The 13,883-nt window shown below is 34.7% G+C and overlaps 1 protein-coding gene across 1 annotated transcript in view; it reads right to left on the bottom strand.

Moving 5' to 3' along the window:
* Positions 1–13,883, bottom strand: part of WDPCP (WD repeat containing planar cell polarity effector) — a 202,988-nt gene that overhangs the window by 100,927 nt on the left and 88,178 nt on the right. Inside the window, exons 3-7 of the mRNA XM_017854918.1 lie at positions 10,177–10,261; positions 4,608–4,655; positions 3,706–3,750; positions 2,085–2,155; positions 1,772–1,831 (exon numbers count right to left, since the gene is read on the bottom strand). Coding sequence (XP_017710407.1) covers positions 1,772–1,831; positions 2,085–2,155; positions 3,706–3,750; positions 4,608–4,655; positions 10,177–10,261 — 309 coding nt within the window. The remainder of the gene's footprint in view (positions 1–1,771; positions 1,832–2,084; positions 2,156–3,705; positions 3,751–4,607; positions 4,656–10,176; positions 10,262–13,883) is intronic.

Raw genomic sequence — 13,883 nt, 5'->3', positions numbered from 1 at the left:
AAAAAAAAAAAAAAAAAAAAAAAAAAAAAAAAAAAAAAAAAGCAGACTCATTAGTACACCAGCCCAATTAACCAATTAGATTACTGTAAATTACAAAAGTAATTTTACATATATTTTATCATGAAAACTCCCTTTCTGAGTTGAATTAATATAATAGTGAGGGACATTCTTCTCCAGACATCCCTTCATCAGACACACACACAAAATTACTATTAAATTAAAATTGATTAAACCCTATCTAAAAAGGATTGTCTATTGGGATGCTCCACTGCATATTTTAAGATGCCCAACATGTTGCAATTTACCCTGTGTGATGGGTAAGGGTGGAGGCCATGAGACATGCCTCTTACTATAGGTGGCAGGCTTGCCCTCCAGTCAAATAATTCTGAGCCTGTTTTTAACGTGAGTAATGGCATTGAAAACTACAAGTTTGAGTTGTAGTAAGTTTGAAACTTTCTGGAGCGTATTTTGCATTCAAGTTTTAAAATCTGATTGAAATGTACTATTATGCAAATAAACTATAATTTTTTTAAATTCCATCCTTTTTAATAGTATCCTAAGGCAAATTTAAGAAGTACTATGATTCTAAAAATGCTAATTCACCCTTGTAAAAGATCTCTGAAAAATAAAAATTTATGCCAGTTGAGAAGGTAACTAACTAGTTGCCTCCATGAGTAAAGGTAGACTAGTTTAGACAAAAAACGAGGAAAAACTAGAATCCACAAAAATGATAGTATATATTCAAGTAGTAGATTAAGATCTGTTTATAATTGCTACAAATTTGATGTTGTAGCTTTATGAATAGAACTATGGGCCTAAACTACAAACAAGAATGATTACACAAAATAAATCACATTGTAAAAAATAATTTAAATTAATATAGGAATATTTGATTCAATATATCAGTTACAATTATTATTAGAACTAATGCAACTTCAGTTCCACAGATGACTAATAATTATTCTTTTTATCACAAGTATATTACATTTTTCTAGACATATAGTACTTTTTAAGCCTATCAGAAAAGCTAAAGCATTTGTCATTATCTTGTAATCAGTGTACACTAATTATTATGTCCTGAATCTACCCATTCAATACTTAGATCATTTGTCCAGGCCTTAACACTACTGTCCAACAGAACTGTCTGAGATGGAAATGTTCTGTATCTGTACTGTCCAATATGGTAACATGTGGCTATTGAACACTTAAATGTGGGTAGTGCAACTGAAGAACTGATTTTTTTATTTTATTTAATTATTCAGTCACATATGACTAGTGGCTACCATAGTAAACAGCACAGCTTAGAGGGTTCAAAAAGTAGGACCAAATGTCTTGTTATCATAGGTCTAACTGTGTGTAGTTGGGTTGCTGATTTGCGTAAGCAATGATATTCACAAATGCTTACAAGAATAGTATGCCAAAAAGTCTTTTGCCCTGTGGTTTCATCTTCACTCAAAAATATATTAAATCTATGCCAGCAAACATCTACTACAACATTCAGACAACTTCAAACAAAAAAATGCAATATGAAAAGTTTTTTATTAGTGTTTGTATGTCAGTACAACTATACTGATTAATACTGATCAATGGGCCTAGTGGCCTGTGTCAATCTGTCTAATGTTAGCTCTAGAACAAGTAGAACTCAAACTATGAAATAACCACTGCTAAAAAAGTTTTTGTCCATTACCTAACATAACACAAGAATACCAATTACTACATAGTTTTCAGCTCCATTGGTTAAACACTGCAAAGGCTTGTCAAACCATTTTACCTGACAGACATATTTGTTCTTCCATTTGCTCAGCACACAGTGACTGTTTTGCATCAGCTCCTGAAGTACAACAGAAAAACAGAGAGCATAGTTGGCTATACACATTGTCATTATCAGTTAAAGTGCCTCCGATTTGCAAGCAAAAAAAGATCAACATGCCACACAAAGATGCAACTGTTTTGGAACTCATCACTGGACAAAAGCAAAGCTATCATCACCATGAGAGTTGATCCTTTATGAAAATTAAAGCTGTTGAAAGATGTTTTAAAAACAGATTTGTTTGTTGCCATTTTTGAAACTTTTTGAAAGATACCTCCAACTCTTTGAGTGAGTCTCGGAGTTTTTCTGGGCGTCTGTTTTTGAGCGTCCAAGGATAATCTCGTGCTGGCAAATAAAACATGTACTACAGTTAGTTAAACAAGATTTAAAAAGGAAATTCTGCTTAGCAGTGTGCCTTAGGAAGATTAAAATAAAACACCTCTATAATTGAGAGGAAGTGGGCTTCATTTCCATCATCAAATGACAAGCCTTTTGAAAGGCTTTGTCATAGGAACAGGATTTTTACCACAAAACAATCTCCCTAATCATAATTTTATGATGACAACCAACAAGGCTTGGAGAATCCCAGGGAAAGTTTGCTAGGCTTGTGAATCAAGTAATTCATGGTAAATGATGTACTCTTTACTAACTTTTTCATGTAAATAATTAAATGTTGAATCCAAAAGAAATTCTAAATTCTACAAGTAACCTACTCAGACCTAAAAAAAAAAAAAATTATCATGAGTAAATGAATATGAGCAAAGAAATAAAATAAAATGAAAAGAAATAAAAAATAAAACTGTACATAAAAATATATGAAGTTAGGCATTAAAGCTCCACATTTTAAAACTATGGAAAAATCTGAGGGAAATCCAAGTTTTAACAAATTAGGCCCTAATAGTGCTCTTTTTAATTTAAAACAGTTCTCTTTAAAGTATACACCACAATCGAATAATGATAAGCCTTTGTTTTGCTTTAAATAAATTTAATTGAAAGATAAAATTATTTAGTAGTCATCACGTTAGCCTAAAATAAATTAAAATAGTTCTGTTTAAAATAATTTAAAATGTTAAACTCATATCTATTTTATCAGAAAATGAATTCATCTTTGGATTCTCCTCATTAATAATTCCAAACAAGAGTTACATGTATATTTGTGCTTATGTGTGTGTTGCATGTACATATACATATGTAGTATACATAGATACTTAAATTTGAGAGTAGAATTGCTATATATCTTATTTCAGCAAATGAATTTGGGTCTCTAAACAATTTTGATGTAGAACGTATGTGCAAATTTTTAAATCTGTGTTGCAGCTACTAATACATTATTTTTTTAAATTAAATGTCAATTCAACCATTTAAAAAACAAGAGAACAAATGGGATTTTCAGCTCTAGCTATAATCCAAAAAAATCTTAATGTATGTTTAATTTATGTCATTGAAACCATATTACATTGTCACCATAATATATATAACATATACTGGAGATCAGAAAAGACTAGAGTGAATAAAATGCTAATACTGATATTACAAATATTATTTTCTTAAAATGGGTAAGACATGTTAACAATTTAGGCAAAGTATGAATAATTAAATGTTACTATCAGAATTTAAGCTTGGTATAATTATCTTAAATATACTAATATATAGTTCATTATGAAAGTTTATGTTTATATAAACATACATTTACTCAAAACTGAATAGAGATTTCAATGGTCTAAATTAGAAAAGCCTGACAAATTACAATTGTTACTCATATGTTTATATTCCTAAGTAATGGGAATTTAAGAAATTTGGAGGGAATAATGTTTCCTCTTTGTTCCAGATGAATATTTTATAATACTGAACTTTCCAGTTTTATAATAATTCCAAAAAATATAAAGCAAGCTTACACTCTGCCAGCTTCTGCTTTTCTTCTAAGTTACCATGCTCTGTCGCTGATATTGTAGCAGAAGGGATAGAAATAAAAAAAAAAGTAGAATTTATTTTTACTATAATGCCTTACATTTTAATATGTACACGTATAATGTATTATTAACATTACATGCATTATTGAGATTAATAAATTATGCTTAGATTCTAAAAAGACAGTTGAAAAAAAGGCTATAATTTGGATGTTTTCATTTCATAGAGATATTTCCTAAATTTGCAGTGAAAGGGCACAACAGCTGGACCAATATCCTGAGCTTCCAATCTCATCAGATAGGAAAGAGAACTGCAACAGAGCCCAGAACAGAAGCTGCTTCAGTCTGTCATCAGAACCATGAAGTCAGCCTATTAACCACTAAGCTAAGCACACAGGATGCTCACACAAGCCCACTTCAACGGAGACCAAAACAGGAAGTAACTCTAGCTAGAAAGACCTTTTGGCCCATCATAAAACTTCTGGGATTAACAGGATTAATCAGATAAAGAAAATTGATCATTCACTCAGAAATGCCTATTTCAGATATCAGGTGAGGATCCAGGAGGCCAGCATCAGTAGGACCCATGCATTAACAATGCCCTCTACTGGGACACTGATAAATAAACGTGAATAGACTGCCCTGTTATCAGCCTGATCAGCAGGAAAATGAAAATTTTCATGTCCTTCTACAGCATTTTTTCGATACTACTTTATTTTATATAGAACAGATAGATATCAACCTCAGCATTTTTCTAAAGAACTGAAGGGACTTTTCTTAAAATTCTAGAATTTATCTAAAGCTCATAAGAAGAGCGTTTTAATGGTCAGTATTTCATGGTTTAGAATATTTAGTTAATAAAAATTAATTGCACAGAATGGGTACTTTACCTGGTGGATCTTTCTTGTCATAATACTGGTAAATCCCAATGTTTCTATCTATAGAAAGGAAGAAATAACATTAAATTATGATTAAAAAGTCCCCAAGAATAAGAAGCCAAGCCATACTATATTAGGGGAAGGGTAGGGAGAAAAGCAGCAACAGTCTCCTTATGTTACTAGAAATAAAATGGCTCAAAAGCATCTGGAGATGAGTTCATGTATTCTAGGGATATGCAGAAACTGGAAAGTTTATCAATCTAATGAGAAAAGATTTACACAAAACTAGAATGGCATGAGAAAAAGATTAGTAAAGAACTGAAATCAAGAAAGACCAAGTTTTCTCTTTCACACATCCTCTGATATTTTTCACAGGGCGCTACCAAAAGGAACTGCCACTGAGCAATGCCAAATGAAATCAGTGGATGGAAGAAAATGCCCTGTTGGATTCTGAGCTGTGGTTTTCTTTTCTCTAATTTAGCTCAAGAGTCTAGTTCTTATCCTATGGCATTTGGGAGAAATCCGCAGAGGAGAAAGGGAAGATTAGAGGAACGTTTGGATAAATTATTATCTGAAACTTGTTTAGGCAGGGAAAATCCCTTCTAAACCTAAATTCGGACACTTTGCTGGGGCTACCTAAGAAGCAAAGTTGGGCTTCCCAGATGTCAAGATTCATTTAACCAAGGAATTATTCCAATTTAAATATAAGATAACAAAATAATTTTGTCCATTTTCTTCATATCTATGAATAATAAAATATTTCTTTCATTGAAGGAACGTTTGTTTTCTTCCATACAAAATAATTCTCAGTTACTAACATAAGGATAAAGAGTATAGGTGGAAGCAGTACAGGCTGCCCCCTAGTGACTGACTGCTCCAGACTTTCTGAAACTGAATGATAAGACTTCAAAACAAAAAGTATTACTGCTATAATTAACTTTTCAAATATAGTCTTTCAAAATAGTCAATTGCATGTACTTGTTAAAGCTCTATTTTATTCATCATGCCATTAGTAGAGGCATACAATTTTAAAGAATGCAGTTTATGTCTACTGGTTAGACTGAATATATCTAATAAGGATTTATTGTGAAAAATCATGAGTAGGACTTCTTGGATACTGATATTTTAATTGTTGTCCTGGATGGTGATTTTATGGGTGTTTTCACATTCTGATGGTTCACAACATAATCTTATGATCTTTACACTTTTCAGTACATACGTTATACTTCAATAAAAAGGCTTTTTAAAATCTAAGAACCATAGGCACTACATAGGCAGACAATATCTCTATTAAAATATTCCACCCTATAATTATACCCATCATTCCATACATCCAAATATATGCCACAATTCTAGAATAGAACTATGAAGATCATAAAGAATCCTGAATTATTTGCACAAGTCTGACCTACTGCATCTGGCCCAGAGTGGGATTGTCAAAACACAAGCAGAATAAAGAGCGCATCCAGTTAAGAAAACCTGCCCTACAATGGGTGCCAGAGCTGGATGAGGAAGGTGTCCATTCAGAGAGTCAGCCTGACTCGGTGTGTTGGAACTCCAGCAGGGTAAGAACATTCTCATGAAGCAACGGCCTGGTGTGGGTATTAGAGGCTAAACAAGGTAAGGAGAACATTTACATATGGGGGCAGCCCAACATGGTATATCAAATCTACATGGGGTGAGAAGGGTATCCATACAGGGGAGGGAGCAGCCACAGAGATAGTGGATTGACTGCAAACAGGGTGACTGATTAAGTAAATAAATAAAAAATAAGGGAGCTCCAGGTTTCCCATTGTCTGAGAAGAAAAATACAAATATAGAAAGGGAGAAAATTAGAATGAACCCTATGGTGGTAGATAGGAATGAGATGTACCAGTGTGAACTCATGGTTTCAATATAGAGAGATAGACAGATATAGAAATAAATGTGGATGTAAATATGTGTGTACACATACACACATACATTCTGCAAGCTCTGTCCACTGAGAGGGCCTGGGAGCAGCAATACTCCAATAATGAGTGCACCTAAAGCAGAACTTGGCTTCTAGACACCCTTACCCTCTAAAAGGAATAAAGCTCCTTAGAGAAGTGACTGATTCCTAGGCTAGGAAGAAGAAATCACAACATGAGTCTGGAACATTTGTTGTACCAGAAAGAATTAAAGTGCTCAGATTTTGACAGGGACATGTCAAAAAGACACAGAAGCCAGTCTGAAGAGGGTCCCTCTGGCCACATCAGGGACAATTTAAACATCAAAATAAATAATGAAATAAAATAAAATAATGATATGACTATATTATTACAACTGCATAAAGTGGAAAACTTGAATCCACAGAGATAAAATAAATTGATCATATATAATAATATATTTAAAGTGTGATGAGGAACAGAATATTTACATAATTTCAAGGTGCTTCCCTATGAAATACTTATCACAAAGAAAAAAGTAACTTTGCAGTGGAGAAGCCTAGCAGACACTATCTTATCAGGTAATCATGAATATCATCAGGAAAGGGACAAATTGAAATTATGCACCACCTGATAGGATGCACTGAAATGTATAACCTGAATCTAATTGTGAGGAAATTTCAAATACAACCAAATTTAGGATCATCCTACACAATAACTGGCCTAATATCTTCAAAAATGTTAAAGTCATGAAAGTTTAAATAAAAAAAAAAAAAGAAGGATGAAGGATAACCCAGAATGAAGGATACTAAAGAAACATTGTAACGGCCGGGCGCAGTGGCTCAAGCCTGTAATCCCAGCACTTTGGGAGGCCGAGACGGGCGGATCACAAGGTCAGGAGCTCGAGACCATCCTGGCTAACACGGTGAAACCCCATCTCTACTAAAAAATACAAAAAAAAACTAGCCGGCGAGGTGGCAGGCGCCTGTAGTCCCAGCTACTCGGGAGGCTGAGGCAGGAGAATGGCGTAAACCTGGGAGGCGGAGATTGCAGTGAGCTGAGATCCGGCCACTGCACTCCAGCCTGGGCGACAGAGCCAGACTCCGTCTCAAAAAAAAAGAAACATGGTAACAATGCAATGTGTTACTGTAACAAAAATCCTTTTCCTAACAAAAGAACAATGATGGGACAACTGGTGAACTGGTTCATTTAGACTGAAGTACATCATTATTAATTTCCTGATTTCAGTGGCTATACAGTAATGCAGGACAAAATCCTTTTTGTAGGACATATACATGAATGTATTTGGGGTGATAAAGCATCAGGCTACAACTCTCAAATGGTTCAAGAAAAAAAATTCTCTGTACTGACAATTTTTCTGTAAGTTTGTGATTATTTCAAACATTTTAAAAATAAACATCGAGCATAATGACAGCACATTAACAGGGTTACTAATTTAGTCTAGATAGCAGGAAAGGCTTCTCTAAGTGACTTAATAAACCTGAGCCCTAAAGAAGTAGGATTCACAAAAGGTTAAATAGAAGAATGTCCCAATAGAGAGAATGGGTAGGTCCTGCAAAAATGCAGTTGGGGTTGAAGACTATTCCCATGGGGCTACTGTGCACCACTGTGTGATTCTTCTCTAAAAACCATTCACTGACTCAGAATAGAAGGAACAGGGAGAGAAAACTTGAGGACACACGGAGGGGTAGGGAAGGCATTTGCTGGGCATGAACAGAAGACGAGGGGTAAAAGGGGATCAAGATGGAATAGCTCAGACTTCCAACTATGGGGTCCAAGATGGGTAGGAAGATAAGTGAAGAAGTCCCAATGGACTAGGAGAATGTCAAGCAACTAAAAGATTGACCATCTTGAAGAAGCATAAAACCTAGATATATGAGAATAAGGGAATAAGATGAGAAATGGGGAATTATGATTAGAAAAGAAAACATTTCAATTAAAGATTTCCACCAGCAGTAAAGTAAGTTCACTTTGGGATTTCTTTTTTCTATTTTCTGAGATTTCTTTACACTTTTGAATTTTGAATTTTTTCTGCAACATATTTTTAATTTCCAAGAGATTTGTATAATTTCAAATGTTTTCTGAAGCTTCTGTTTTGTTTCTTGCTTCATGGATTTAGTATTTTCCTTAGGTCCCTGTTGTACTTTTTTTCCCCTTCCTACATCATCTCTGTTTCTTCAGAGATCCATTCACCTATTCATTTTGTTTTCTTTCCTGTTGAAGATATTCCTCAAATATCTGGTGATCCTTAGTTCTCTGTTTGTATTTACAAGTGAGGCACTAAAAAACTGATTGGAAGCCCTGTGTAGACAAATAGAGCTTGCCAACTGGTGAGCTTCACTGGTCAGGAAAGGATCCGGGTATTTCACCAAAGAATTCCCTCAAACATCTATGTACAAAGGTCTTCTTTCTAGGGTCATTCAGTCATTCCAGAGAGGAATACCTCAAGCCCCTTCTTTCTTGGAAAGTGTACAAATAGGTATGACATTCTCAGAACCAAGTGGGATTAAGAAGACCTCACCCATCAGTATGTAGGCTTCCTTCCATTTCACGCCTGTTTTCTGTTCAGCAGGTCTTCCACTGCCCCTGGTGTTCCCAACTTTAGAGCCTCCTTAATTAAATATTTCCACAGCATGAAAGGTATCTCACAAGTTCTTCTGCAAACTTTCACGTCCCTTTACTGTCACTCTCATGATACATACCATCTTCTACAATATCTGGCTCCTCAAATTTCTGTATCTTTCCAGAATTTTGAGTCCTAAATTGGCTGTCACCGGAACTCTCCTCTGCAGGCAATTTATATTCAGGTTTTACAGCTCTGCTAATTCCTCTTTCCCTCCCATCTTCCAAAATTTGTCCAATTTCAGTTGTCCCCTCTCTCGAAAGGGTTTATGCCTTCTTTATTTTTATTCCTTTATTGGCATTTTAGAAGAGTTTTAGGAGGAAGCAAACGAATGTTAAATCTACTTTAACTGAAATTTAAATCTATTTACATTTTAAAGCAGATAAACTTGATGAAAATATCACAATCATCCTTAATTCTATATTTGATATGAAGGAACAAGACTTTGTAAGGTAAACCATTTTCTTAATAATGATGCTTAAGTGATATAAATAATATTCTTCTCCTAAATACAAGTGTTACTTTGTATAATTAAAGAATTTTAAAAGATATTTCTTATAAAGTATACTACATCCTATGTTAATAAGCATTGTTAAAACATACATATTATTCTCCCCCCCCAAAATGTGAAAACAAAGAACATGAAAATAATTGTACATCTTAGCTATAAGTTTGAAATGTTATTTTAATATCAAATAGAAATGCCTTTACCATTAGCTATCCTGTACATATTTATAAATATAAATGTTATTATGAAGAATCCCAGAAAAAATTGAACATGTGTATATCTTAAGAGAGAACAAACATTAAGCCAATAAGATTAATTTTCAAAACTGAAAAACTAACTCAAGCTGTAAATATTAAGTTAGTAAGAGTAATTAAAAGGAATTATTTTCCATTAACTAGTTTTTCATTAAGAATAAAGACTGCAACTCCAGCTGGAGAATTCAGGCTCTAACCTTTGCTAGTACTTATTTATAATGGTGTAACATATTTGAAAAATATTGAAATTAATCCAGAGCTCATTTACCCGCAATGTGTAAGGTATTCTTCAAAGACCACAGGTGCAGTTCAGTCAAGCAGAAAGACATCTGATGGCAGAAGGAATCTCTGTCCTGTTTAAAAAATAATTAAAAAGAAGTGCCAATTAATTATCTTCTATTGCCAATAAAACCAAGATACCTTAAAAAATAGTAAAAAGAATCATTCGCCACAACTGTTATTTGAAATATGGTCCATTAGAATAAACATGTTCTAGTGTATCCTTGGTTAACCATCCAGAAATAAACTCTAGAAAGAGGAAAAATACACTCCTTTTCCTGGATTTAGTATGTCATCACATTGAGAAATGTGGTAAGAAGAATATATATAGTATTTGGGTTTTCAATAGCATATGTTTGGTTAAGGCTCTGAGTATATTTAGAATTATTTAGTATTTAAGCATTTTTTTTTAAGTTTTATTTTTAAGGAAAGGAAACATCTGTTGGTAGTTATTAAGTACAAGCACATTTTGTGGTGCATCTTTGGTATATAAAGCAAATATTTACAATATCCTACATACAAACAGGCTAATTAAAGTGAAACTTGCAAGGTAAATGGTATATAGTTACTATTATAAGAAACATAATTACTTAAACGTAAACTCTGAAACCACATTAGCATTCAGCTTAGTATGTTAATCTGCATGTCATGATGGATCCAGATATTTTATTCTGTGGGTTTTTTTTTTTTTAAAAACAAGATGGTAATAATATACATTTTGTATTCCCCCTAGCAGGGGCAAGGGATGGACACTATCAATACTTTTCTTTTTAATCAAATACTACCTCATCGATTTAGACTGATTGGGAGAAGGCTAGTCTACATTAGAAAAAAGGTCAACATTTTACAAATGTTTGAAAGGAATTTATATAATTTTCAAATGTTTGCTTGGAAATCCATATAGTACTAGACTGTATTTATGTTATACTACATATTAGAAATACATACAATAATTTAAACTATAGACATTTTATTTATAGAATCATGAAAGAAATGTTCTTTCTAGTAAACTTCTGAATGATGAAGTTTGAAAAATATTTTAAGACATTTTAATGGAGGAAAAATCTTTCAGCTTCTTTAACATTAGGAGTGACTAAAAATATTTCCCATAGTATCCATATGGGTGATAATCCAAAATAATTTCAGACATAGTACAAACTTCCTTGGCCTGCCCTTCATCCTTACATTTATGTGACCTCAGTGCACTTACAATCAAGAAACAGATGCATGTTGAACTAATGCGATACAGTATGCTACGGACTGAAACGGCAGAGTGAAAAATGTGGCAGCACAGAAGAGGGGCCCAATCTTGACTGAACAGCTGGGCTGTGAGAAAGCTCAGAGAAGTTGTGAAATGTTAGTGGGTCCTCAAAGAAGGATAGGATTTCACCAGATGATGATGATGATGATGATGATGATGATGATGATGATGATGAAAAAGATGAGGAAGAAAATGATGGTGATAACAACAGACAACACTTGTTTCGAACATTTTACATGTATTAACTCTCTTAATCCTCATAGCTACTCTTTGAGGTAGTACCATCAGTATTCCTATAATGAGGAAACTGAGGCACAGAGTGGTCACATAACAAGCAGGTGGTGGAGGCTTTGGATCTACACAGACTAGCTCCAGAGTCTGTTTGCAACCACAGTATTCTACTGTATTGGGGTAGACAGAGTTATGGGAGGGAGTATATATAGTATATACAGCATGACCCGGTCGGGTGCCGTGGCTCATGCCTGTAATCCCAGCACTTTGGGAGGCCGAGGTGGATGGGTCACGAGGTCAGGAGATCAAGACCATCGTGCCTAACACGGTGAAACCCCGTCTCTACTAAAAATACAAAAAGTTAGCCGGGCATGGTGGCGGGCGCCTGTAGTTCCAACTATTGGGGAGGCTGAGGCAGGAGAATGGCGTGAACCCGGGAGGCAGAGCTTGCTGTGAGACGAGATCGCACCACTGCAGTCTAGCCTGGGCAACAGAGAAAGACTCCATCTCAAAATAAATAAATAAATAAAAAGAGATGGCATGACCCAAGGATGACAGTAGATTAAGGTGCACCGTGGATAGTGATAGAAAGGTGAAGTTAGAAAGGGTAAGGAGGAAACAGGTGGCCGGGCGCGGTGGCTCAAGCCTGTAAGCCCAGCACTTTGGGAGGCCGAGACGGGCGGATCACGAGGTCAGGAGATCGAGACCATCCTGGCTAACACGGTGAAACCCCGTCTCTACTAAAATACAAAAAACTAGCCGGGCGCGGTGGCGGGCGCCTGTAGTCCCAGCTACTCGGAGGCTGAGGCGGGAGAATGGCGGGAACCCGGGAGGCGGAGCTTGCAGTGAGCTGAGATCCGGCCACTGCACTCCAGTCCGGGCGACAGAGCGAGACTCCGCCTCAAAAAAAAAAAAAAAAAAGGAGGAAACAGGCTACAATAGTAAATTTTGGGTTGATCTGAATTTACTTTCTTCCATGCATTAAATGCCTTTAAAGGTAAGAGATGAAATAAGGAGTCCCGCAATCCCCAGATCTGCCCTGCTGTGCCTAGATGCTGGCTGCCATTGTATACAGGTATGGAGTTGGAAAGCTAGTGGACTGCATTACTAACAGAAAGAATGCAGTTCATTATCAGCAAGCAGTAGAGAAAAAGGGATATTAAGCTAGTTACTAATTTTTCAGTTAAACTGAGTATTATCTTTCAGAGTTGTCACTTTGGAAGTGACTCTAGTGAGCTTACTATTACTGAAAATGTTTCCAATGCAGTGTTGTTTGGAATTGCTTTCAGTTAGTTTTATGAGGGTAATTTTAGAATTGTCATCTTACAGTTAAGCTTTCTTCTTAACTAAAATACTTACTGTATTAGAATATGTAAACTGCAGCCTTTTCATTTGGAAATGTGAGGTCTGGAATGTTTGTTTTAAAATATCAGTTAATGAATTAAATATTGATTTTTCATCTATTTAGCTTAATGTGTGGATTCTAGAATCTGCCTGCCTGTTTTCTTATTCTAATTTCTCAGCTTAGTAGCTAACTTGGACAAATTACCTAACTTCTCTATTTCTAAGAGTCCCTAGCTATAAAATGGGTATAATAAAGTACCTGGATCAGGACTGCTTTCAGGATACACTTACTCAATTACCTTAACACTGCAGTTGCTGCTTTCTGTTACTCAGTATATCTATCACTACGCAAATTTGTATGGAAAAAAATAAAACAATAAATATGATCTCTGACCTTATGTGGTAATCTCACAGTATGAAATAAATAACTACTAAGCACAATAGGCGGTTTATGAAGGAAAAACATCCAGATGTGGAGAATTACTATACAAGAGAAGGTATTTGAATTAGGACATGCAAATGGGTTAATATTCCATTGCAAGTAAGAAAGAAAAAAGATGGTAAAACAGGTGTATACTTCCTCTGACATTCAGCATCAAAAGTCACCAACTTCTATACTATACTAGAAAAATAAAAGTTATATTCCTCAATTTAGTTTTTATTCAGATACCAGTAATACTAATTTATGACAACTTGCATAAGACAAGGCTGAAGTTTAGCTGTTTGTTGCTATATAAAAAGTCTTATCATGTAAATTAAATACAGATAAAATTTTATAGATAAAACCAAAAGACTGCACCTTTACTTACATATCAAAAGAAGATAACACTTGAAATTCTGTATTTCAGTTTAAATCAATT

The sequence above is a fragment of the Rhinopithecus bieti genome, unplaced genomic scaffold, assembly GCF_001698545.2.
Source record: "Rhinopithecus bieti isolate Rb0 unplaced genomic scaffold, ASM169854v2 scaffold_36840, whole genome shotgun sequence".
NCBI lineage: Eukaryota > Metazoa > Chordata > Mammalia > Primates > Cercopithecidae > Rhinopithecus > Rhinopithecus bieti.
This window is presented reverse-complemented; position numbering and strand designations above follow the sequence as displayed.